Raw genomic sequence first — 27,940 nt, 5'->3', positions numbered from 1 at the left:
AAACAATAATGAAAATGATCGTTTGGTTGCAGCCCCAGTGACTATAGTATAAAGTAATACATTTGATCGTACATACAGTTAAAAAAAACTGTGTCAGCAGCAGTTTCGTGGAAATGGGATGCTGGGAATTCCTGCAGTAGCTGTTTCCTTTGGTTTCCATGGTTTGAGCTGCAGTCTTGTCCTGAAGGGCTGCTGGGGTTTTCCATTGAGTTTTCCTCTCATCATCCATTGATCCGAGGCTGCCGCGGCACATGCGTTGCCATGTGGCCCGGCCAGCAACTGACGCCGTACAGTAAGAGTCACTGTGAGGCCAGGAGGATTCCCTGAGCGCAGAAAACAACGTACAGTGAAGTGTGTGGTTTATTTCAGGTTTTTGTTGATGGGGGGTGGCGACCTGTAGCATCCATACTTGTTCAGTAATCTCCTTTGTGTCTGCATGTCTGTTGCAGGATGGATCATCATGACTGGCAGCGAGGGAGAAGTCGAGGTCACAGGCGCTACGAGGATGATGAGGGTAAGAAAACAGTTAACATGCAAGCAAGGCTGGATTACCTCGGTGTAAAGTATGCAAGAGCTGCTGAGCCCCTAAAATTCAAAATGTGAAATATGCACTACTGATGCACAACATCAGCTGACACGAACCCCTTCAACCTGAGATTTTATGACCACTTGGGAGTGGAGCGACAATAATAAATCAATGAATCGATTAGTTGTCAACTATTAGATTAATCGCTAACTATTTTGATAATCCATTTATCAGTTTGAGTGATTTTTCAAGAAAAAAAAGTCTAAATTCTCTGATTCTAGCTTCTTAATATGATTATTTTCTGATTTCTTTCCTCTTTTATGACGGTAACCTGAATATCTTTGGGTTTCTGTCAAACTAAGACATTTGAGGACGTCAACTTGGACATTTTTAACCATTTTCTGACATTTAATAGATCAAACAACTAATCGGTTAATCAAGGAAACAATCCACAGATTAATCAACAGTGAAAGTTATTGTTAGTTGCAGCCCGAGTTGGGAGCAGAGCAACAAAATTAACAAAAATATCATAACGTTGAAATGACCAACTTGATCCGGTTGTAACGTGTAACTCCATCCATTCAATCAATCAATCGGGGAAGATTTTTCTTTTTTCGGAAATTCCCAGTTTGCAGTCTTTGTGCTAATTTAACTTGAAGTGACAACATTTCTTACCTGTAGTGCTTTTTATCCTTCTAGATAGTTTTGGTGTGAGTTGCTGAGTTTTGGAGATATCGGCCGTAGAGATGTCTGCCTTCTCTCCCAATATACTGGAACAAGATGACGCTCGGCTTCTGATGCTCAAAATCGCCAAAAAAATACATCTGAAAAACTCAACAACTCACACCAAAACAACTTAGATAGATTAACAGCACTTCATGTAAGAGGAAACATATGCATTTCTGATTTTGGGGTGAATTTAAGATAAGCTGTGTTGTACAGACGTGAGAAAGGTATTGATTGTGTCATCCTACTCCCACTGAATACTCTTTTCCAAATCAAGGTATATATTTTTCTTCAGTTAAAAATGCTTTATTGGCATAATTGTAAGAGGGACACTTTTGTCAAAACACAGTTAAAAAAATACAGTAAAGCTGCAGACATTTCTATCTGTTACTAATGAGGACTTTGCTTTCACAACACTCCACAATCTGTTACTGTATTGATCCAACACCTACATGTTCTCTCTCTCTCAGAGGCCCAGCCAGTCTACATCGGTGTTCCAGCTTCCCACAGACGGAAGAGGCGCAGACATCATTCCTACGTCAGTGACGCTGACCGGGAGTCACGGCACTCTCACTACGATCACCACTCACACCGGGAACACTCCCACCATGGACATTACCACGACAGAGAGGAGCACTATGACGATGACGAGGGCAGCGCAGAGCGCCACGAGCAGCTCGACCCCTCAGGTTAGAGGCTACGAGTTTACATGACGTGTGTGTCCCATAATGTGAGTGTCCTGTGCCAAATGTGATAAGAGCTTAATAATACAAATTTGTTTGTGAAGGACTTAAGACAAGAAAAAGAGCAGACAAACCAAATGAAAAAAACCCAATAGAATAATGAAACGCATGCAGGAAAAAGATCAGGATTAAGTGGAGGAAAACATAAAATGTTAGAAAAACAGCTGGCCAATCACAGCGTAAAGTGGGGGGGCGGGGGCTTGTCCAATTATCGGTCACAGAATCGTAATTGACAATGGATGCAGCAGTTCAATGATGCAACAAGCAATTAGTTTGAATCAGACAGAGGCTCTGTGGTTCTGCTTGTGAGTACAGTTTGTTCTGGTGTGTCTCACACTTTCATATTGTGAGCTGCAATGAGCTTCCTTGAGAGACTGATGTTTTTTTTACGGTTGGACCGTCAATTTAATCCAGACTGAAATATATCTATCTACTCGATAGACTGGCATTATTGATTTCCAGACATTGAATCCTAATGAGTTTGTTGTTTTTTTGTGAAATATGTCAACAAATACGGGATGGACTGCCATGAAATATGATACAGACATGAATATCCCCCTTAAATAACATATTAGAGACTGGGACATAGTTTTTAAACAAAGCATTGCTGTAGAGAGCTGCTAGCATGGCTGCAGATTTGAGCCTTGTCAATGAACTTTCCTGCTGCAGCTTTAAGGACTAAATGAATTTTCAATTTAATCTAAAAAAATAAACCCATCAAATATATTTGGTTCTTCTAAGGCCTTGTCCACACTTATAAGAATATTTTGCTAACATTTTCCTGTATGTTTTGGCCACTCGTCCAAACGCAAACGGCCTTTTAGGTCAATAAAAACTGTTTTTTTTTTAAAAATTGCTGTCTAAAGTGCATTTCTTAAAACTCTCGCACATGCCCATTGTTGCTTTCTGGAACAGCAATGGCGGACACAACATACTGCACCTGCTCAGTATGTCCTTCTCTGGCATGTGACGTATCGATGATATAAACTTTATCACCACCTACAGGCCCAATGCCTCGTTTTTGTCGTGGTCATGTGGACATAATTTTTTTTTTTTTAAGCAGAGGGAAAAATATCTGCTTAGAAAAATATCTGTGTTAGTGTGGACAATGTTATTGCACACAAAGCAGTGAGAGGCATATGACCAGGCTGGATCTATGCTGTCAGGTAGAGAACTCTGCATTACGAGTGTGTGATGAGGTAGAAGTTGCTTGTGCATGCATGTATGTGATGAATGTTTTCGTCCCAAGGGGCCATGAAGTCTGAAGCCTGTAAGCTGATTAGAGCTGAGGAACTCCAAGCTGTGTGTGCATGTGTGTGTGTGCATGTTATTTTGGGTCATTGTGAGTGTTTGGTGTGCTTTGTATTTTATCAGGATTTATAACCAACTGTGTACATTGAACACCTGAGGCCTGCGGCGGATAGTTAGAGGCAGTGATGCAGAGCTGCTGGGGGCATCGGAGCAAGAAAGTAGAAGTAATGTTGCTGAGGATGTCTTTGCTTTTCTTGCATTTGTGTGTGTGTGTGAGTTTGAGTTTGCGTGCATGGACTTCTGGGTGGAGAGTACTAGAGGACCCTGTGGTGTGTGTCAACCCTCTTAAAGCCTCTGGCTCTTGGCTGCTTTGGAGATTTCAGTGGATTTCTGCAACAGCTTAGAGGAGACCTTTTTTTCCGACTGATTGAATGGCGCAGGTCTGACCACTTAGATCGACTAGACACCGAGTCATACATGGCTAATTGAAATCAAACTCGCTGTGGAATAAAACTCAAAGACGTTGAAGCAGCAAAGCGGAAAATCGAGCAGAAAACAAGGACGTATGTGAGAAGGAGTGAGTGTGTCACTTCTCCCCACTCATGGTGGAGAGCTAAGGACACTCAACCTCAACGAGAGGACAGGAAGCTAGAAGCCTCTTTTTTCTCAGCCTGAAGCAAAACCTGAGGATATCTCATCAGTTACCTTTGGGTCTTACTGTCTCTGGTCTGAGGATCCAATGAGCACGCAGGACTCCGGGCTGTCTTTACCCTCGGTTATGGCCTCCCGCTGGACCCTACCTGGCTCCCAGATAGGTAAAGATGGCATAAGAAAAGAGGGGAAGAGCCTTGAAATGGAGAGGGTCACTACCTTCATGTAAATTAGGGTTAATTCCAGTCTCGTTGCATTTTCTTTCTTTTTATTATCTGCAAATCTACAGTAAATAAAAACTAAACGTTTAGGATATAATGTGTCATTTCAGTAGAAGAGTATTAGTCTCTATGTTAAAGTATGTTGCTAAAAAACACAGCTAAAAAGTGAGTTATTTAAAAGCACAGATCATGGGAGTTGTTCCACCATTGCTGATGAAAATCTATGTAATGAGACTTATTCACATTATGTTTAGTTTCCTTCGCTGACCTCCTTCCTCACTCTCTGACGTATCATCTGATGTTTCTCAGGAAGTTACAGTGACAGCCGTCCAAATGAAACGCACTGTTAACTCGAGTAAAAGAACAAGATTTCTCCGGGTTTGAACATTTGAAAATATTTGGATCAATGTAAATAAACAATTTTACCAAATATATACCAAAGATCTTGTCAATTTCAGACATTATCATGCAGAAATGTTACATATTATGACTTTCAAGCAGCATTGATTTATTTTTAAGGCACTCGAGGACAGTGAAACAAGCTGACATCACATCATTTACATATCATCACCGCCCAAAGTTATGTGTTAGCGAACATCGAACAACATTAGCGCTAATCTAAAAATACAAGCATGATGCATTTTCCATCCAAACCCATCAGTCTACGCCACTATAACCTGTCACCAGGCAACACACTGAAGCTATAAACACAAGGCATTGATCATAGAGTCTGACTACCGCCGGGCAATTTATCAATATTTTATTGATATTGTGATATGAGACTATATATGTCTCAGATTTTGGATATCAATATATTGTGTAAGTGTCTTTTCCTGGTTTAAAAGGCTGCATTACAGTAAAGTGATGTTATTTTCTGAACTCATCAGACTGCTTGTTTAAATACTTGTCTTTACCCACTTAGCCATTATATCCACATTACTTATGATTATTATAAAAAATCTCATTGTGTAAGAGTACCAATATTCATCCCTACATTATTGTTGCAACATTGATATCAAGGTATTTGGTCAAAAATATTTTGATTTTATTTTGTCTGCTTTATTTTGTGCTTTTCAGATATAGAGATATATTTTGTGTATCATGATACAGCCTAGAAATATAGTAGTATTATTTTAGAGTTCACCCAAAAATGAAAATTCAGTCATTATTTACTCAATTCTATGCAGATGGAAAGTCGGTCAAGTTTCGCTGTTTTGCCGTGAAGCTCCAGAAATGTTCCTTGGACTACGACACAACGACTTTCCATAGGGGTGACTGAATTTTAAGCTGAAAAACACTAAAAAAGCTCTATAGAGCTGAGAGGAACTGCAGAATTTTGTGATTACAAGCATCACTTTGCACATCTCGTACGGTTATTTGATTACTGGAGCTTTACATAATATACACAGGTAACAAAGAAGGTAAGATACTGGATGTGCACTGTGTATTTGTGTTTTATCAATGGCCCACAAACGATCTAAAACACCGCAAACATCATGGTCCCCTGCTGTGGGATTACATCGGCTGGTACACAAACTGCAAACATGGGCAGACCTTCTAATGTGACCTGACCTAATGTGACGGAGCAGAGCCAGCGATGGAAACAACAGCCACTGATTCCTCTGGAGGGTTGGATGCATTGTGGAACATTGTATTGTATTATAATTAGTTATTGTAGTTAACAAAGATTACATAATTTTTCCCTCTCTGTGGAAGAGTTGATTGAGATTGTGAACGTCGCGGCGCGCACAGACACACACACACACACACACAGTGGTGGGATGCAAACAGCGCCTCCAGGCTCGGATGTTAATGGGGATTGATCTGCTCAGAGTAAAATTAGAAAAAAGTGCTGCTGGCTGATCAGATATCAGATAGTCATTAGAGGAGCTGACTCTCACTCTCACTCATTAAAGGAGAGTAATGGGGATTGGTTAGATTAGACGTGGACTGTTTCTAACGTCTGGCTGGCTAAAACAAATTCTCCAGGGTTGTCTTATTGGCTCAGAGTCTGCGTCTAATTTGCAATGTTGTGGGATTTAATTCAACAAAGGACTTTTGTCGCACGTAATCCCAGACTCTCACCCAGACTCACAATTTCTTGCTTGCAACTGTAAACTCTGTAAAAATCACCAAATAATGATTATAAAAGTCTAACACCCTCTTCTCTTCTTGAAGCAGCAGAACAAGACAACATACTGATGATTTTGTTACTTTTAGATCTTTACTAGTAAAGGACTTCTAGATCTACAACCATGGCTGGTTTTCACTAAATGCTAACCTCAGTATGCAAACATGTTCACAGGTTAATGTTCTTCTATCCAATAGTTGTGTAGATACTTTAACCTGCTGGCAGTGCTCGAGGAAAGGTCAGGGAATCAACAAAGTCATCAGGGGTTCATCTTCTGGGGACCATGAATGTCTGTAAAAATGTCTCATGAAAATCCTTCGAATAGTTCTCGAGATTTTTCATGTTGATCTGGACAGACGTTTATCTTCTGGACCAAAGTGTTGTTACCATCTATTAAAATTGGCTCAAACATGCTAATGTTTAAAAAGTTAATTTAAAGTTAATGAAAGTCTGAAACTGACTCTGTCTCTTGTTTATGCCTCCATTTTGTAGTGTCCCCTGCAGCGGAGCGGCTGCGCCACATACTGGGAGAGGATGACAGCACCCCAACACCAACACTATTCACTGAGATGGACACACTACAACATGAGGGGGGCGAATTAGAGTGGAAAGAGTCTGCAAGGTACACACACACGCACACAAACACACAGGCGTCAGGGCTTTCATTAGTTTAGGATTCTGGGTCACCTTTGATCGGATTTAGAGGTTGAGGGTTGAGACATCGTGGGTGCTGGGTGTCAGGACTTTAACACTACATGTGATTAAAGCTATAGTTTAAATTACATAACATCCTGCTGGTTGGACAAATCAATCTTCTGTCACTCTTTAAACAGTCAAATAACTCTACTTAATTTACTGAATTCCAGAGCCGAACCTATTTTTTTCTCATCTCTGCAGGTGGGTGAAGTTTGAGGAGAAGGTGGAGGAGGGAGGAGAACGATGGAGCAAGCCTCATGTGTCCACGCTGACCCTCCACAGCCTGTTTGAGCTCAGGACTTGCCTGCAGACAGGAAGCATTCTGCTCGACCTGGAGGGCTACTCACTGCCGCAGATTGTGGGTGAGTCCAATGAACCATGAATCGATACATTGATTAGTTGTCAACTGGAACGATAATCACCAACTACTCAATTCATCCGTTTGACTTAAGAAAAGTCAAAATATCTGCATCTACATGCCATCAAACCGTGTCATTTCCACTACCAAGTGAACTGAAGGCTTGAGACAACCTATTATAACTATGTACACATCTAGTAGACACAGAGCCAGTTAAAGGTAATTACTTCACTTGTAGTAAAGGGTTTAATCCACCTTTATTGTTCATGTAAATTCACCTGAGCTGTGAACTTTGACTCCAGATGAGATCGTGGATCGGCAGATAGCTGATGGTCTCATTCCTCCGGATCTGAAGGAGAAGATCAGCTTCGTGTTGCTCAGGAAGCACCGTCACCAGACCAAGAAACCAATCCACCGCTCGCTGGCAGATATTGGAAAGTCCTCCAACGCTGCTTCTAGTAAGTTCATGTGCCATTCGTACTTATTTTCAACTACCAATCATCAAAGTAATCCTTCAGAAACCTTCAAATTACGTCCTAACGCTTCCTTTGTTTTCTGCCATGTTGATCACCACCTGTTTCACCTTCCCTCATAAAAAAAAATCACCTCTTCTGTGCTCATCGTTGTCACCTCTTCTGCTGCTGCTCTGTCAGACCGTAGTCCTCAAGTTAATCTGAATCGTAGTACTAGTTCAGCTTCTGGGATCCACCGCTCCACAGAAGACCTACGCTCTCGGCAGTCAAGCAGCCTTGGCCGCTTGCGTGAGTCTAAACACACCACACAAACACACACAAATTCATGCACCATGACTTCATTCCTTTGCTTACAACTACCTACACAAAAGTACTTTTACTCAAGTATGGTAGTTAGCGAGAATATGAAGGTACTTTTTACTTTTTTTATTTTTTTATTTTATGCCACTTTCAACTTACTCATTTACAACATTTGCTGTATTTGACAGATTTAGTTACTAATTATTTCTCAGGATTATATTTTACTCAAGCAAAACATATAATACTCTCATGAAATATATAATGCATTCTTGAAGATTTTTCATTTTACAAACTGCAGTGTCGGGGCTCCTTGTCACCTTTCAGATCCCCTCTAAACTTCTCAGTGGATTTAATTTGAATAACTGTTCAACGCCCAAAGAAGTTAATCTACCCAGCATTTTAACAAAAAAGCAAATTTAGGAAAAATAAAAAGTATGACGACAGATTTTTGTATCGGAACTTTTTGTATACTTTCCTCTCCCATTAATCCACAAGATTAATGGTGCAAAGGGTCACCGGATAAATCTGAGTGTTCGTCACAAACGAACACTCAGATTTATCCGGTGACCCGTTTTAGGGGGCCCTACCCCCATGTTGGGAACCACTGGACTAAACTAGCTAACTGCATATAAAGTAGTTTAAACTGTCTCCACCTGGAGCAGCTCCAACAGTAAAATGCTGCTCTTACATTGATGCATCAGTATTAACAATCTAATAATGTCACACAGAATCAGATATCAGTCACAGGATACTTTTTACTGCAGAATGAGTGCTTTTACTGCTGACACTTTGAGTACATGAATGGATTTTTAATATAGGAATTCACCTTCTAATGTGGTGCCTGATCTGAGTACCTGAGTAATTCTTCCATCACTGAGAAACATTCAACATTTGCAGCTACTAACCAAATAAACTCTCACTTTTTACTGTAACGTCTCTGCTTCGATCTATGTTTTTAATCAACACTGATCCCAGCTAACTCTCCCGCCACTGCATGATTTAAACACTTGAGATGGCTTTATGTGTATATATACTCACCGTGAATACAGTGCGTTGGATATATTGTGTGTTTATGTTGGAGATTTAGGTCCTATTGTGTGCACCTTTGCTAATTTCTTTTGTGAATTTATTTGGGTGAGGAGGATTATGGAAGGATTTTTTGGATCTCTGTGTGGTATGTTCTTGTTCTGCTTTCGTGTGATTTTATTTGTTCCCAAATCTGCTTTGGGGAGAGAAAAAAAAAGGGAAATGACTCATTAAAAAATAATCCCCCACAGAAACTAATTTTGAAGTTCTAGCACACATTGTGGACACTGTACACTGAAATCCCTGTTTATGTCTTTATCTTTACATCTTGGATGTTTTTAAATATCAAATGTAAGTGTGTGGTTCATTTACAGATCCTGCCCAGAGCCGAAGCATGAATGATATTTCGGACACGCCGAGCTCAGACCAGGTATCTGTTTTCTTCAATATTTTATGTGTTTGTGAATGTTTGTGTGATTTTGTGGGTTCACTGTGGCTTTTACTGCAGGACACAGGCAATGTGAGGCGAAGCGACAGCCTGTCTTTGTCGTCATCTGGTTGTTTGATGTCGCTTTGGGTTGTTTTTAGTCTTTTTTAAGTGATTGTTTTAAGTAAGAAGTATCACACTACTTCCCATTTCAAGTTGTATCCTTTACAGAGTGAAAACAAAAGTCCAGGCATGGAAAGAGTACTAGAATATTGTACTCGAGTAAAAGTACTGTTATTGAAATGAAAAATTAAGTCTTAATTTGTAAAAAAAAAACAAAAAAAAAAAACACTTAAAATGCAACTTACAGTATTTACACATTATACAAAAGTAACGCTGCAATGTTTTCATTGAATTATGTCACCTTTACAGAAACAGGGTCAATCCGCCCACATCACATACTGTAGACAGGTTTTTCCACTTAATCCTGAGTGGTATGCAGCCTTGCAGATATGTGTAAACACAGCTAAAAAATGTGAAAGAGCAGCGTTAATGCTGAAACGGTGTATTGTGCAGCCCGACATATAACTAGTTTCAGAGGTTTCAAAGGAGTAAACTGTCATTTATGTGTAAAATTGGTGGAATACCCCTTTAATATCCACATACACATACATACAGTACATACTGTCACTATCTGAGTTGTTATTGACTTGTAATCAGCTAATCTCCTGCCTGTTGGAGAATTGTTATGGATTATTTCAGTTCAGCACAGTTAACAGATGGTATGAAGTGGCACATTATGTCTCCGTCTCTTAGTTTGTGTGTTGCTGTTGCTGCTTCGTGTTTTATGAAAAGTTGAGCCTTGTTTTATGCGAAGGTTTACAGACTCGGCAGAACTACTTAATCCCTCTAAATCCACGCAGCCTGGTAGCTGAGGTGGGCATTTGTTAGGCTAAATTGTGTTTGTGCACGCACCTGCCAGCGTGTTTGTACTTATGATTGTTTTTGTGTGCGGATTCCTTAAGCTTCTTCTTCTGAGCTTAACTGTTTGAGCCTATCCCAAAAAAGTACAACAGAGAAACACATATGACACAACAGTTTTCAGTCACTTGCTTTATTTTTCATCGTTGACCAGCAGCAGCAGATTGGTGTGCGTGTGTGTGTGTGTGTGTGTGTTATTCGGATAAATATCCACTTACTTACATCAAAGCAAGTAAGAAATGAACTCGTGCATGTGACCCCTGAGTGTGGTTTATTATTTCTTCACAGAAGCTGGCACAGCCCCTCCAGCTTTCTTTGATCTGACAAATATGTACACTCATACAGTAAAGTACATGACATCATAACATGTAGCTCTACAGGAGGAGTATAACACTACTAAACTCACTACAGTATAGCTGCAGATGGCAACTACAACTTGAGTGAGTGAGAAGATAATTTCTTAGATTAGTTCATAGCATGTGAGATTGTTTTGGTTGCTTACGAACGAAAAGTTAGGAGTTAGTGAGAGAGGACCAGTTGGTGAATTGACTCTGAAAGCAGCATTAACAGATTATGAAGAGATTTTAATTTAAGCAGCCACCACTCCACTGCCACGTGCTTCCTTGGTTAGGAGGAGGAGGTGCACCGAAAGAGCTGCAACACAGTGTTGTGTGATTTTTATACTGTATGTGACTTCAGGATTTCAGATGGATTTGTTTTGCACAGTATTGGGGGGTTTATACACAGTCATCCTAACAGCTCTGTGAGGCTGTGATGCTCATGGTGAAGAAAATCAAAGGGCCGAAGCTATCAGGAGCAATCAGTTTATCTTTCATCATGACAATCACGATATAAACAGCAAAAATACGGCCTTAACATTGTAAAGTAATTTACCAGGAGCACCTTGTCGTCACATTGTGCTCTGGTAAAAGTTAAGCCAGGTTTTATTTGTGTTTTCATGCCGGAGCCTTTGTAATCCTGCTGTGGCAAAGAAGTCGTCTGAAATCCAACAAATGAGGATCAGCATTTTTTCCGCCTCACCAAATTCAGAGGGATACATCCTCTGGAAATCTTGAATATCTGCACCAAATTCTATGTCAATCCGTCGAGTTAATGTTGAGATATTTCGCAGGTTAAGTAAAAATAGTTAAAGCTGGTGGCTCTAGATGAAAAGGCAGAGGATAACTAAAGTTATTTTGATTCATCCTCTGGGGACGTCAAAACGTCTTAGTCTGGAAATGGTTGACCAACTCCATAAAAAGTTTCATTGAGGAAATCCTGCCAGAAGTTGAGGAGGAACAAATTATGTGAACCTGAAAGCACAGCTGTCCAGGTTCAAGTGGGATTTAACTTTGGTTGTGGCTTTTGTTGTCGATGTCTAAAATCCTGTATGTTGTTTTCTGTACTGAGTCAACGGCTGTAACTACACAGCTCACATGATCTGATTAGCGAACCAGCACACTGATCATGGCACACAGAAGCAGCTGGGAAAAGGTCAAAAGTACTGCAACATGCCTCAAATATGTGATTTCAACTCATACTCTCCCTCCTGCTGCCTCTGTCTGCTTCCTCTCTCTTCTGCCAGCTGAAGAATAAATTCATGAAGAAGATTCCTCGTGATGCAGAAGCATCCAATGTCCTGATTGGTGAGGTAGATTTTCTGGAAAAACCCTTTGTCTCTTTTGTACGTTTGGCTCAGGCCACGACTCTGGGAGGCCTCACCGAGGTTCCTGTACCGACAAGGTGGGTGTCTCTCATGTCTCTCTTTTTATCTGTCTGAGTCTGTGTATCGTTGCATTCATCAACCTTGTAACCTTCTGACAGGTTTCTCTTCATCTTGCTGGGTCCTCATGGCAAAACCAAGTCCTACAATGAGATTGGCAGAGCTATCGCTACGCTCATGGTGGATGATGTAAGTGACTGGCGCTGTCTGGCCCCAATAGACCACACTTATACATTTGTAAAATGTTTTGCTTTGAATTTATTTCTTTATTTCCCCTCAGCTGTTCAGTGACGTTGCCTATAAAGCGAGGGACCGTGACGACCTGATTGCAGGTGTTGATGAGTTTCTGGACGAGGTGATTGTCCTGCCTCCAGGGGAATGGGACCCCAAAATACGAATCGAACCTCCAAAGAAGGTTCCATCGGCAGAAATGAGGCACGTATAATAAATCACACTTAATCATATTTAACAAACAGTTGCTTGTCTAAACATCCATCCACATTAATTTGGAGCCATGTTTGTGACGCCTGATGAATGTAATTCCAATATTGACTCTATTGTAGCTCTGTTTTGGGTCTCCACAACTCTAAAATATCCAGATATCTTAAATATCTGACTCTTTAGCTGCTAAATGCTCCACTAATTTCACCAGCTGATTCTTCTCTGTAGTTTGATGTCGTCATGTCTCTAGACGACTTACTCTCGATGCCTTGTTCTCTTTCCATGTTTACTGCAGGAAGTCAGTGCTGAACCTGAATGAGCTGGGTCAAATGAACGGCTCAGCCGGTGGGGCAGCTGGAGGAGAAGACGAAGAGCTTCCAGCTCCGCATGAGCTTGGGGAGGAGCTGAAATTCACTGGGAGGTATGAGAGAGGCTTGCCCATTGTCCCCACCATCATTTAGTTTTTTTTAGGCAGACAGAAGACATTTCATTCAGCATGTGATGAGAGTAAGGAGAGTTATCGAGCAAGATGATGGAAGAAGATTTGTCAAAAGGGAGAAAGGAGTTGGTTACTTTACTGAGAAGTTGGAGGTGTGCAGCCTGTCGCCTGCAGCTCTTCAGCTAACTGAGGCTGCTCCTTGTTCCATTACGCCCATAGACTGTTTCTGTCACCTTACCAATGTTGTTCTGATAGGTTTGCAGGTGGATTGTGGCTGGACATCAAGCGGAAGATCCCGTGGTATTGTAGTGATATCTACGACGGCTTCCATATCCAGTCCATCTCTGCTGTGCTTTTCATCTACCTGGGCTGCATCACCAACGCCATCACCTTTGGAGGACTGCTGGGGGATGCTACCGACAATTACCAGGTCTTTATAAAGGCTGCAACATAATGAACCAATCCAGAAAACCACGCAGCTCTCGCTATATATGATAACATCTGTTTTCCGTCTCCTCTCTTTTCTTAAGGGAGTGATGGAGAGCTTCCTCGGCACGGCTTTAGCGGGGACTGTCTTCTGTGTGTTCGGTGGGCAGCCTCTCATCATCCTCAGTTCAACTGGACCCATTCTCATTTTTGAAAAACTGCTTTATGAATTCAGCAAGTAAGACACACACGAACGAAAACAGATAGATGTGTTGAGTTCAAATAATCAGATAAGAGGTGATGTCAGCACTTCTCTCTTCACAGGAGTAATGATATAGACTACATGGAGTTGCGTCTGTGGATTGGCCTTCACTCATGTCTGCAGTGTTTTCTGCTGGTAGTCTCAGACGCCAGCTACATTATCAAGTACATGACCCGCTTCACAGAGGAGGGTTTCTCCAGCCTCATCTCCTTCATATTCATCTCTGATGCCATTAAGAAGATGGTAGGTAACATGTTCTCATGTGAAATGACCGAACACCAAACATTCACTTAAAACAAGATAAAAACTGGTTTGTTTTTCACAGGTAGGAGCGTGGAAGTATTACCCAATCAACCGTGGCTTCAAGCCCGACTACGTCACTGCCTATAAGTGTGAATGCATCGCGCCAGACCAGGGTGAGTCTTCAAACTGTTTAGCTTAAGGTTTTCATGTGTGTTAATTAAGGGGATATTTCTGTGTGATTAGATGCAAATATTTCCTCTTTACTATGTGATGATTCGTGTATTCTCTCTGTTTCTGCCTCATTTTTGGATGCTTTCTGACAAAGTGAGTATTCACCTGTGGATGCTGGTGAAGCATGTCTGAACAACATTTATGTTACTTATTTAGAGGAATATTACACCAAAAACCTATGTGTTTACATCCGCTGCCTGTTGGCCTGAAAGGTGGCTCTGAAAAGTTTAACGGTCCTGAAAAGTTGGTTTTAAAGTACAGTTCGAATTTAAAGTTCAGCGAAAAACATCCATTAGTTGAGTGTTAATTAAGAGTTTAACACTCAAAAAAGCAACAAAAGCAAACAACCCCAAAACTGTCATCAGATCATGATTTAGGTGCTGCTGTGAGTGGTGCATATACAGTATATGATACACCTTTTTCCAATTGAGCTATGTCCACATCAGACCAAAGAGAAGGGACCTGACAACCCAAAAAATACAGAGATCTCTTATGTAAAACAACCAAAAACTAACTAATTGTGAAAGAATATTGTACGGCCGTGGCGGACCCCACCACTCATAGTAGGAATCTGCTTGTGAAAATTTGTTTTTGTTCAATCCAATCCTCCACAATGAAGCATCTTTGACAGAGCCACATTTCCATCCTGAATTCTTCCTGCTTTTTCCTGAATTTTTCTTTAATCAATTCTGGTTCGTCATGTTACCCATCATTAATCTGTTTGTGTTTTTTCTCCTCAGCATCTGCTCTGGGCTTGAATGTTTCAGCTCCGCTCGCAGATGATAACATGACTTTGCTGGTAAGTGACAAAAGACAGAAAACATGAAGCTTTTCTTTTCCTCTTTGTAAAGGTAACACTCAAGTTGCATCTCCAGTTGTTTGAGGTTTGTACTGTATATGTTGTAATTTCACCAAGTTTGACTCAGTAATCTGGGCCTTATTTATCAAGTATCTCAGGACATGAAATCAACCCCAAAAATTCTGAGTGAGGCACTTTTTGTTCTACTCGTTTGGCTCGAACAAGGCTTTCCTCCATGCTGTTTTGGCAGTTCTGTCGGTAATATACATACAATCATGTCTCTCTACCTGGATATCAATAGTTCAACTTCAACGTAAAATTTAATATAAGGTCTTAAATCCTGGTTTGAAGTTTGACATGTTTCTCAGAAGAAAAAAAAAAAAAGGTGATTGTCGTCAGTAAAGACCACTATAGGTAAGCTAGTAGATCCTACACTGACTTCAAGGGCCAGGAAATGTAAGGAAAGACATCTTAAAATCATCTCTAAAACATTGAACGTAAAAACCAATACCCAAAAAGAACTGTGCAGAAAACAACCGATTATCAAAATTAGTAAAATTTTCTAGCTCGTTGCAAGAAGTTGTTCATACACACTTACAGGCCTCAGGTTACTTCCAAAAACCACTAAGATTGTCTAAAGTGGTATTTTAATGACACACAAAGTGATCACGCTCGCTCCTCGGAAATAATCCTCTGCTGAAGGTCAGTGTAAGAACACAAACGTCAACTTTCACTGTGATTTCTACGACTGATTCAGGGACACTTGATAAATACGGGCCCAGAAGTCCTTCCAGTCTTTATTCAGAATCGAGACTGGACCGTTCCAGAGCAGTGTGGCTCCTGTTTCTTTTCTTCTGTTATCGCTTGTCTTTTCTCTCTTTTCGTGTCTGCTTCTTCTCCACTCCTGAACCCATCCCTCCGTTCTCCCTTTCCCAACCTCTGTCTTCAACTCCCCATCCCTCCCCGTCGCCCCTGTTCTCCCACGTTCCTCCTCCTCCTCCACCCTTGTCCTGTCCGTGTAGTTTAACTTGACAGACCTGGACTGGAGCCAGCTGAGTAAGAAAGAGTGTGTGAAGTATGGTGGTGCGCTGGTGGGGAACTCCTGTAAGTATGTTCCCGACCTGGCCCTCATGTCGTTCATCCTCTTCTTCGGCACCTACTCCATGACTGTTTCTCTCAAGAAGTTCAAGTTCAGCCGCTACTTCCCGACAAAGGTAAGACAGCAGAGAAGATCCAAAGACTTGTACTGTTTTCCCATGATGCTGTCATGTGTCCTCCTTCCCTGCAAAAAAGTGAACCTGCATGTAACATGCTGGATCCTTGTAATATGGAGGGTATTTATCAAAGCATGAAAGCAGTCCAACTTAAAGGATAAAGCTGAAAACATTCTTTATTTACTTATCGAAGACCAAACAAACTGGGATCAAATATCGTCAATTTGTCTCCAAAAAACCCCAAAAAACAAATGGCGCCGGCTGTATTGCCAAACTTAAAGCTTCAAAACATCAGTCCATTTCTTTAGTTTCTTTCGTGGGATGTTCCGACTATTAAGTGAATATAGATGATCACCAGCTTAATCTTTTATATCTGCATGAAATACCAGCAGATACTCCTTCCTTCCCCTTATCCAAACCTCTAAACCTGTACCAGAGTTGTCCTCTCCCATGTTCTCCTCTCCTCTGCTCTCCCTGAATGTGCTCCAGATCCGTTCCCTGATCAGTGATTTCTCCATCATCATTTCTATCCTGGTCTTCTGTGGACTGGACTGCCTGCTGGATTTGGACACCCCCAAACTGCACGTGCCCACTGAGATCAAGGTCCACTCTCCCCTAAACTCCACCTTCCTCTCTCCCGACCTGTTTACGTCACTACATAGATGCATTTCTTTCCCCAAAGGATGCAGTTTTTATACATTTCTAATCAGTGATTTGATTTTGTGCAGATTTATCAATGTAATGATTCTTTCTTCTTCTTCCTGTCTACATTTCCTCGTGTACGCACCTTTTTCTTCTTCTTCCTCACTATCACACTACTACACATCTTTATTTACCCTCCCTGTGTCTTGTGTTGGTGGACGTGTAGCTGAGGAAGCTAATCAGTGATTTTTCCATCTTCATGTCAATCATGTGCTTTGTGGGTCTGGATATGTTGATGGGGTTAGACACTCCCAAACTAATCGTTCCAACCGAGTTCAAGGTATTTGATTTCTTACTAAAATATGTGTTTGAATGTAACATATGATTGTGATTCTGCTGGTTGTATGTATGATGTATGTATGATACAAAGCATTTGATTCTCTTAGATAGTTGTCTTCAGTCACCTTCTCATATTTTCACCGGTAATATAATTTTAATTTTCACTATTGTGTGTGTGATCAGCCCACACGTTCTGATCGGGGCTGGTTGGTGATGCCTTTTGGTAAGAACCCCTGGTGGTGGTATCTGGCCAGCTCTGTACCCGCTCTCCTGGTCACCATCCTCATCTTCATGGACCAACAGATCAGCGCCGTCATCGTCAACCGCAAGGAAAACAAACTTAAGGTCTGAAAACACACACAAAAAAAATACATCAACACAAGCTTATATCAGAATATAATCAGACTTTCTGGCCAACTAGCTGTTGTAAGTAAATCTAATTTTCAAATGTAAGAATTATATATATATTTTTCTAAACTACCTGCACCAGGAGCTCCCGTGTTTGTAAATCTTGTAGGTGTGAAAGAGTCCTAAACAGTCCTCTACACTAATTTGAGTAGAAACAAGATAAGTTAGTGGTGATAATCAGTTACGATAATAATCTATTTGTTTGTCTGGTTCTGTTTTATAAATCTCAATCACTGTGGAACTGGAGCCTCATTTTATCTCACACAGTTAGACATTAATTAATGTAGTAACGCTCTTAAACATCCATTTACATATTCATATTTGTGAAGTACTGATTTTGTTGCACCGGTGAGGTTCTCCAACAGCTGTTATTCCAATGTTCAGTAGCTATTCATAGCACCCAAATCACAAATTCTCATATTAAAGCAGTCTTAACAAAGTGCTTCAGAATCCAGGATCAAATGAAAAGATCATTAACAGGAAAATTATGGCTCAGATGTAAATAAATAAAAGAAATTAAACATAAATTAATCACTCAGAGATATTTAAAAAGTCAAGTTCATTAATGCACCTTTGATTGACATTTTACAGAACACTGTGTAGACTGGAAAATTAATAAATACTATAATAGTGAAATTGGCAAAGAAGCTAAACACTTCACTTCATGTCCACTCGCTGGTATCTCTAGAAAGGTGCATATTCTGGTCTGAAGTCTGTGTGATGCTTTTATATTCTCATAGTCTTATATAAATATCATTTTATGTGTGTGAAATGGTGTATGCTTGTTTTTTGTGAATATATACTGTTAATTTATAGGAAACAAACACAGTTCAAATATTTGAAATTGGTCTGAAAAATCACAATCATGAAATTTTAGCCCCACAGTCGTGGTTAGATGTGAATGATTTGTCACTTCCTGTCATTGTACCCATGTGCAGAAAGGTTGTGGCTACCACTTGGACCTGTTCTGGGTGGGTGTCCTGATGGCGGTGTGCTCCTTCATGGGTCTGCCCTGGTACGTAGCAGCTACCGTCATCTCCATCGCACACATCGACTCACTGAAGATGGAGAGCGAGTCCAGCGCCCCTGGAGAGCAGCCGCAGTTCCTCGGAGTCAGGTAAGAGCATCCTGTCACTGTGTGTGTGAATCCTTTTCCACTGTAATTTACATTTTACATTATATTCTGTGATTCTTGATTTGTAGGGAGCAGAGGCTGACGGGTATTCTGGTGTTTGTTCTGACCGGACTCTCAGTTTTCCTCGCTCCTGTTCTCCAGGTAAGTTAACAGACGCACGAAGGAGAAAGATTACATTTCCTTTTGGATTCACTTTACATTTCTCCTGTAATGTTGTATTTTAACTGCTGTTCTGTTTGATTCAGTTCATCCCCATGCCGGTCCTGTATGGAGTCTTCCTGTACATGGGAGTGGCCTCACTGAGTGGCATCCAGGTAGATCAAAGATGTTGTTCATATACCCGTGTTTTACTTGATAGTCCACGGCAAGTTTAAGGCTACTGTGAGTCCATATTAATACATTTTTGTTTTAAAACGCATAACTTGTACTACATTTACACCTGGCGTCCACACTACTCTAGTGTTTAACCCTAAAACAGAGATTTTTGGAAATGCCGCCGCCGACATTTTGAAAACTCTGGGGTTGGTCTAATTATGAGCAAAGTAAATTAAAAGGTGTAACCTCGAGTCTGACTAATACTGGATTTTTGAGATTGATACCTATATTGATATTTGACATTTTTAAAAGATCTGATAATGATAAATTGGCCATATCTACTTATAACTGCTATCTACATATCCGCGTAACACCCCCAAATATTTTTGGTAAGGACCCCTTAAATTTGGAAGATTTTTTAAAGTATGACTCTAAATGATTGACATTTGTAGAGACTGAGAACAGCGAACACCTGAAAACATGTTCTGTATTTTTCTGTTCCAGTTCTGGGAGCGGATCAAGTTGTATCTGATGCCGGCCAAACACCAGCCGGACTTCTCCTTCCTGCGTCACGTTCCTTTGAGACGCGTCCATCTTTTCACCCTCGTTCAGATCGTCTGTTTGGCTGTCCTCTGGATCTTAAAGTCCACCTTCCTCGCCATCATCTTCCCAGTAATGGTGAGTGTCTCTCTTACTGTTGATCTAATCTTGATGGACAGTTATAGACAGATGGTTGAAGTATTTTTTGAAAGTGCCTTTTTCGAAGAGTTTCTGGTGGAGCTTTTCCAGTTGGTTCCATGTAAAAACCATCTGGTGAGTCAAGGGTACATAAAACAAAATTAGCTGCTGAACTTCTGTATTTAGCTGATTGTTGACTTTGTATTTTCGGAGGGAAATAGACATTTTTCACTGCATCCACATGTTGAAATGTGGATGGCAGGAAAGCCACAAGTTATTACTAATAGAGCCTGTGCATGCTGGCTCACTGGCATGGATTATAAAGTGATTTCAAGTCTTTTCTCTGTGTGTAGATTCTGGGTCTGATGGTCGTACGGAAGATGCTGGACCTGATTTTCTCACAACACGACTTGGCCTGGCTGGATGACATCCTGCCAGACAAAGACAAGAAGAAGAAGGAGGATGACAAGAAGAAGAAGAAGGAGAAGAAGGCAGTAGAGCAAGAAAGCGATGAGGAGGTGAGGGAAATCTGGACAAACATGAAACTAAACTCCAGATTACGCAGCATACACACACACACAGATACTGTATTCTCCAAAGTTGGCGAGTGTGGATCTCATTTCATGGTATTAAAATGTGTGTCACTCCATCTGTTGTGGGTGTGTCGTTCCTGGGTTTGTTTGCTCTGACTAATACTGTATGTTTCTCCTCTTTGTCCCACAGTGTTGCTGAAAAGGCACTGTACCATACTTACTACAGTCTTTTTGTCCGTCCATCTTCCTTGTAGTGCATCTGTCCGCCTTTCCCACCATGTTGTCGCACTTTAGAAACAGTTGTGCTCTTTGTTACCATCTTTGCTTCAGTCCTCTGAAGTGAAAATGCTCCACTGAAGGATAAGACTTGTGCTACTCTATATTTTTGTCAACGAACCCCATTAAAAAGAAAACAAAATCGACAATGTCTTAAGATCCGGTGTCCTCACAGAATAATTGTGATAACTTTATTTATATTGCACCTTTCAAAGCTGAATTACAAAGTTGCAAACAAAACAATAATTAAAGTGAATGAAATCCAAAACATCATATATTACAATAACAATATAATAAAAACTAAGACAATTTAAACAAAGAAAAATCTGTAAGAGTTTGTGCCTCTTTTATTAGCTTTCTATTCGAAGCTTGAGACTACTTGTACGGCTAGTTGGTGAACTGCTGTAGGCGGCGAGCTAAGTGCTAATGAGCTAGCCAGCCTGGAACATGCGAGATAGCCGAAGTGAACCTAAACATAAATAAACATTCATGCATGGAACGGAGCCTTTCTCTGTGTCACGCCATATATTTAGATATATTCTTATTACCTAATCATTTTTATTCAATTTTTCTGTTTTAAGCAGCCTTTAATGAACAACATTTCCCATAATTCCACAGGCAATCACAGGTTAAATGTCCGTAATATGAGAGGACAGTTTGAAAAATGACTTCCGAAGAGAGCACCTGTGATTTTCATGGATTTTTTCATGGGAACTGTAGTTTTCTTTACATGCTACAAAAAGTAATCATTGTTTGACTTAAAAGTTTAACTCACAAAGTCACAAAAAGATTGTACTTCTAAAAACAAAGTGCTGTGGTTGATGCCAACTTGTCCTAGAATATGAAAAGTAAAGCCCAGGAACATATTTGATTTCCCCAGAAAGACCGATAATAGAAATGCAAATTGAGCATTGCAGTAGTGGATTAATCCAGATTTAGTCCTCCAGTGAGTATTTGAGTATCTGTATCAAATGAGCTCAGTGACACAGAGAGATATTTTTTGACAAAAAGTGACAAAAAATATAGAATACATCATTTCTTATCCTGTAAGATTCCAGTTTGTCCTGCATGCCGACCTCTTCCTGTTTCTGTCACTCAGCCCAACAGCTCTGACCCCCCTCCTGTGAAGATTCCCGTGGAGGCCATTGAGCCCCACACAGCGCCAATCCCCGCCCACGTTAACTCCCCCACCCAAAACCAAACCTCTGAGTGTGAGTACACCAACCAACCCTCCACCTCTCGTTGTGCCAGTTTGATCTGTTGTTTAACTCTTTGATGCTAAATGTGACAGATGGAGTGCTAAAGAGCTTTTACTAGATGTTGCTCCTGACAATAGATTTCACATTTGCTACTTTTACATAACGTGACTGTGAGTGATTCAATACTTCAGTCACATTTACATGAATGACTTCTGTTAGCAGCCTCTGAACATGTTATGTGAAGCAAAAGATTCTCTTTTCTTGAAGGTTTTGTTCATCTTTATTATCTTTGTGTCTGTGTTTGTATCTGTATCATGTGTTTACATGCCCGTGTATGCTTGTTTTGTTGTGTTTTGTGCATGTGTTCTCTTTGTGTGTCTGCGTATGTGTGTGTGTGTGTGTGTTTCCTTACAGGAGATGAACCCGTACTCGACAGTCACGTCCGATCAAACCGAGTTAGACCGCAGGTACTGTGTGCTGAAACTGCACGTGCCCTACAGAGATCTGCTTCACTCACCTGACACAAACACTGGCTGGGACAACAACACTGTCACCTTCAGACAACCAAACACAACATAAAGAAACACACACTCTGCGCATCACTTGTATTATATGTATGTTGGATGATGATTGTAGACATTTTAATCTGGATTGTTTTTACATTGCAGACATGTACAGTAGAGATAATAATATAGGAGATAAGTCAGTGCACTTGCATAGAGAGTACTGTGTACAGTGCAGTGCATGAGGTTACGAAATCGTCTTTTGAATATGCAGTAAGTTGTACATATTCTAGGTCAGGGGTTTTCAAAGTTGACACTGTGGGGTGACCTTCCTCTTCATTCCCTGCTCTTCCCTTTCCCATGATGCTTTGGGAGACATAAACAGGAAGTATAACCTGGCCATAGATTCAGTGAGCTACAGCCTGAGCCCTGTTTTTTAAGGCTATATTTACATTTTTAACAATTAGCACCATTAAAAGTATGCCGAATTAGCTGTTACCAGTTCCTGTGTGCGGTGTACTCATGGATCTACAGACAACTATCACTGGATTACTTTGATACTGAAGAAAACTTAAAAACATGAAGATTCTCAGGCAAGTTCTGCAGTGAGCTAAGAAGCATCTTTTTTCTAATATTTCTCAGCAGATTTATGGATGTTTCCTTATAATGGGAATTAGAGATTAAGATATATGATGTGTATGATGACTGTGTGTTTAGATTTGATTGAGTTATTAGGGAAATTACCCATAATTCATCAGGCTCCAGGGTTGTAAAATACCTTAATCACCTCTATCAGCAGCTTGTTTTAAGGACACCTGCATGCACCTGTCCCTTTCACCTCATGCTGACTCCCCCTCTGAGGAGGCGCCTCACAGGTTGAAAACCTCTGCTCTAGGTCTGTCTCTCTAATCTAAAGCCACTTCCTGTAGTCTCCTACTGTTTTATGTATTTTAATCATTGTAGTTCCTGGCATATCTAGACAGATTATTATAATCACTTTTGTCTGCTGCAAAATGTTTCATGTTCTGCATTTGCATCACTATCTGGATGGTCACATTGACCTGTGACTGGATCAGAAGTTAGTTTCAGTGTTATGATCCCATTCTGAATGTGAACCTGAATACAAATGTCAGGTTTGAACTATCTGTCAGTTATCTGTGCTTTTTATTATTCACATTATAGTTGTGTGATTGTGTTAGCTGTGAGAGAAAAGTGAGATCTTTGGATATTTTATAGCTTTATTCTGATGCCTGTTGTAAATACTTTGTGAGTTTTTGTCTTTGAAGGCCTTATTATAATAAAGGTGGCACAGAGGTCTTTAAGGATAGCAGTATTATTATTTTATATTTTTTATTGTAATCCCAATTAATGCCCAAAATGACCCCGTAACACACTGATCTGACATTTCTACTTCTAGTTTTACTGCATAATACTTTAGTGGAAATCTTGAATTTAATTCGTACTCAGTTCTTGTTATTGTCAGTACTGCACACTCTGGTCCTTCTGGTGGTTGTGAGACAGCAAACTCAGTATGAGACAGAGTTAAAGATTCACAGTAATGTCTTCACGGTCTGATGATTCTTGACCTGAAATCTGATGATTTCTTGACCCTAATAGATTATTCTACTGGATTTGATTGCCAGTAAATGTCAGAGAAGAAGACACATCACAGAGCTGAAGGTGATATATTGAAATTACAAGTTTTGTTCAACAAACAAACTCATACTCATGTAAGGTACGGAAGCCCAGAGGGGCAATTGAAGTGTCATGACTTGAGAGCTGGTGGAAAAAAAATGTTGCCAGGATGATCTTTCTAAGTTCCTTAATTTTTTTTGTTTCATCTGTGAAAACACGTAAAAAAAACAAAACCAAAAAAAAACTATACATTTTTTATGCTTGAAACTGAGTGATTTTTTTTTTTTTGTGAAACGAGAGTGAAAAGAAAAATTGGCAGGAGAGTTTCTTGTAAAGCTCGTTTTGTGTTTGTTTTTGTTATAGAACATTTATGTAATTTTTTTATTTCAGGAGAAAAATATTTTTTTACAATGTGTGAGCCAAAGTGAAAAAAAAAATCTGAGTGAAAAAAAATCTCATGAGAAATTTCAAGATTTTTTTTTATTTTTAATTTCAGGAGAAACAAAGTTCTTCAAGCGAAAAAAACCAATTTTCTTCATGAAAAAAAAAAAAACTTGAGGAGAATTTATTTTTTTTTACCGTGTGAAACTGACTGAAAAAAACAAAATTCACAGCGGTAAAAAATTCTCATGAAAGTTTTTTTTTTTGTTTTTCAAGTGAAATGACACAAAAAATCTCAGTGGAAAAATACTTTCAGGGGATTTATATTTTATTTTTTCATGCTTGAAACCCGGGGGATCTCAAGATTTTTTCCCCCCAGTGTGTGAAATGAAGTGAAAACCAAAATGTTTTTCAAGAGAAAAAAACTTTTTTTTTTTCATGCGTCAAACGAAGTCAAGTTTTTGTTCACCATGTGTGAAACCGTGTGAAGAACAAAAAAACATTTCAGGAGGAATTTTTGTTTTTCTGTCATGCCTGAAATCGAGCGGTAAAAAAAATCTCAGGAAGAAATTATTTCCCAACGTGTGAAACCAAATGAAAAACAAAAAAAATCTCAGTGGAAAAAACTTTCAGCGGAATTTTTTTTTTGTCATGCTTGAAACCCAGGGGAAAAATAGAAAAATCTCAGGAAGATTTTTTCCCCCAATGTGTGAAATGAAGTGAAACCAAAAGTTTTTATAGAGAATAAAAACATTTTTTAATATGCATGAAACTGAATGAAGGTTTTTGAGGAGAATTTTTTTTACCACCATGTATGAAACCGAGTGAAAAACCAAAAACATCTCAATGGAAAAAATTTTTAGGAGAATTTGTTTTTTGCAGGAGGAATTTCTGTTTTTTTTTTTATTTGTAATTTTGAAATTATATTTTAAAAAAAGTTCACAAGATGTTTTTATTTTTTCATGTTTGAAACAAAAAAAATGTCCCCATGTTTCTTGGTAAAAAAAATTCAGCTTTCTTTTCAGAAAAAATTTATTTTTTTTCAGAAAAAAAAAATTTTTTTCTCAGAAAAAAACCCTGAAATTTTTTTTTACCAAGAAACATGGGGACATTTTTTTTGTTTCAAACATGAAAAAATAAAAACATCTTGTGAACTTTTTTTTTTTAAATATAAATCATTTCAAAATTACAAATTTCAAAAAAACAGAAATTCCTCCTGCAAAAAACAAATTCTCCTAAAAAATGTTTTCCATTGAGATGTTTTTGGTTTTTCACTCGGTTTCATACATGGTGAAAAAAAAAAATCTCCTGAAATTAAAAAAACCTTCACTCAGTTTCATGCATATTAAAAAAAAAAAAAAAAATCTCTAGAAGAATCAGATTTTTTCTGAAAAAAAAAATCTGATTTTTTCTGAAAAAAAATGTGTGAAACTGAAAAAAATTTCAGTAGGACAAAAAATTCAGGATGATAAACATTTCTTTTAATCAAATTACCGGGGAATTCTTTTCTTTTCCTTAAAATTTTGAGTTAAAAAAAATAATAAACTGAGTGAAAAAATGTCAGGAGATGTTTTACAAAAAAATTCAAATTGAAGGATGATCAAAATGTTTTCCCCAAATTTCTTGGTAAAAAGAAATTCAAATTTTTTTTCATGCATGAAACCAAAAGAAATTTCAGGACAGAAAATTCAGGATGATACATTTTTTTCTTCATCAAATTACTGTGGAAAATTTTTATAGGAGATTTTTTGTTGCTTGTGAAACTGAGCAAAAACTTTTTTTTAATTTCAGGAGAGAAAAACATTTTGAGTTAAAAATACAAAAAAAACTAAGTGGAAAAAAAACTCAGTAAAACAAAGAAAATTCTCCTGAATTCAGTTTCACACACTTAAAAAAAGAATTCACAGTGGAAAAGATTTTCAGGGGATTTTTTTTTTTTTTTTGACAGTTTTTGAAACCAAGTTAAAAAACAAAGTTTTCAGGGATAAAAATGTATTGACTGGGTGGCTGAGAAAAAAAGACCATTCAACAACAACAAAAAAAAAAATTCCAGAAAAAATCTGATTTTTTTCCCAGAAAAAATCAGATTGTTTTTCCAGAAAAAAATTAGATTTTTTTTCCAGAAAAAATCTGATTTTTTTTCCAGAAAAAATCTGATTTTTTTCCAGAAAAAATCTGATTTTTTTTCCAGAAAAAATCTGATTTTTTTTCATGTGTGAAACCGAAAAACATTTCAGTTGGACAAAAAATTCAAATTACCGGGGAATTCTTTTCTTTTCCTTAAAATTTTGAGTTAAAAAAAATAATAAACTAAGTGAAAAAATGTCAGGAGATGTTTTACAAAAAAAATCAAATTGAAGGATGATCAAAATGTTTTCTCCAAATTTCTTGGTAAAAAGAAATTCAGATTTTTTTTCATGCATGAAACCAAAAGAAATTTCAGGAGGACAGAAAATGGATGATAAATTATTTTTTTTATCAAATTACTGGGGAAAATTTTTATAGGAGATTTTTTGTTGCTTGTGAAACTGAGTAAAAACATTTTTTTAATTTCAGGAGAGAAAAACATTTTGAGTTAAAAATACAAAAAAAACTAAGTGGAAAAAAAACTCAGTAAAACAAAGAAAATTCTCCTGAATTCAGTTTCACACACATAAAAAAAAAATCACAGTGGAAAAGATTTTCAGGGGAATTTTTTTTTTTGAGAGTTTTTGAAACCAAGTTAAAAAACAAAGTTTTCAGGAAAAAAAAATGTATTGACTGGGTGGCTGAGAAAAAAAGATCATTACATTTTTTTTTTTTTCGTGTGTGAAACCAAAGAACAAAATCAGGAGGACAAAAACATTTCAGGAGGGAAAAAAAATTCCATGTGTGAAACAGATGAGACAAAAAAAAAATGAAGGAACTAAGAAAGATTTTTTCCGCCAGCTTTCAACTCACGAACAGGAGAGAAAACAATCCAGATCAGACAAGAGAAAAAAAACATCTGCACATTTAAGAATCAGGTGACGGTGAAGGACGTAAAGACGAACACCTTTTCCCTTTGCAACCTGCAACTTCTCCCTCTCTCTTCACTTCCTGTCTCTCCCTCCTCCACCTGCCTGTGTGAGACTCTGAAAGCTTTCCTCGTAGCTATGCTTGAAGAACAGCGCCCTCTACAGCAATTTATCAGTCCAACAGAACCGTCCCTCATGGATACAGAACATGCAGCGTTCAGGCTGCAAGAAGATCAAAATCTTCTCATTTTATCAACAGAAATTATATCAGTATTGATTTTTCATGTAACACGCTGCACCTTCACTGATACAACAATTTCTATTTTTTAAATCAGTTCTCCCATTTTGTTGTATTGTTGAGCTTGTGTATGTGTACAGTACACTCAGTTTCCAGTTTATTATTTATTTATTTATTACTTACATACACAGTGTATAGTTTAAAGTACTCACCAAGACCTGTAAACACACTTGAATGTGGAAAACTGGTGTCGCTACCCTTTAATAACCTGTAAACTGAGTGTATGTGTGAGCTGTGTGAGAGTCAAAGTGTAACCTGGCCGGTTCCCCTCACTGTTCCTCAGCATCACTCTGCACCTGAAGATCTCCTGCCCC

The 27,940-nt window shown here is 38.9% G+C and overlaps 1 protein-coding gene across 3 annotated transcripts; it reads left to right on the top strand.

Annotated features, from left to right (window-relative positions):
- The first annotated feature begins 87 nt into the window (after positions 1 to 87).
- Positions 88 to 27,940, top strand: slc4a5b (solute carrier family 4 member 5b). Of its 3 annotated transcripts, XR_012179895.1 has the most exons (27): positions 88 to 514; positions 1,723 to 1,941; positions 6,742 to 6,871; positions 7,147 to 7,307; positions 7,606 to 7,761; positions 7,957 to 8,064; positions 9,477 to 9,532; positions 12,096 to 12,253; positions 12,335 to 12,422; positions 12,514 to 12,668; positions 12,970 to 13,095; positions 13,369 to 13,543; positions 13,644 to 13,777; positions 13,864 to 14,048; positions 14,131 to 14,217; positions 15,016 to 15,074; positions 16,097 to 16,288; positions 16,778 to 16,891; positions 17,453 to 17,614; positions 18,616 to 18,794; positions 18,881 to 18,953; positions 19,058 to 19,126; positions 19,632 to 19,805; positions 20,159 to 20,323; positions 21,714 to 21,825; positions 22,228 to 22,280; positions 27,910 to 27,940. XR_012179895.1 is itself a non-coding variant. In XM_073477852.1 (26 exons), coding segments are annotated over exons 1-26 (3,303 nt in total). In that variant the 5' UTR covers positions 88 to 450; the 3' UTR covers positions 22,230 to 23,638. The 3 variants fall into 3 exon arrangements, 2 of the variants coding, with proteins under 2 accessions (XP_073333953.1, XP_073333954.1); XM_073477852.1 differs by lacking the exon at positions 27,910 to 27,940 and having other exon boundaries at positions 22,228 to 23,638; XM_073477853.1 differs by lacking the exons at positions 7,957 to 8,064; positions 27,910 to 27,940 and having other exon boundaries at positions 22,228 to 23,638.

The sequence above is a fragment of the Pagrus major genome, chromosome 12 (genome assembly GCF_040436345.1).
Source record: "Pagrus major chromosome 12, Pma_NU_1.0".
In the NCBI taxonomy this organism is placed as follows: domain Eukaryota; kingdom Metazoa; phylum Chordata; class Actinopteri; order Spariformes; family Sparidae; genus Pagrus; species Pagrus major.
Note: the sequence above shows the minus strand (reverse complement) of the source record. Positions and strands in the feature narration are given on the sequence as shown.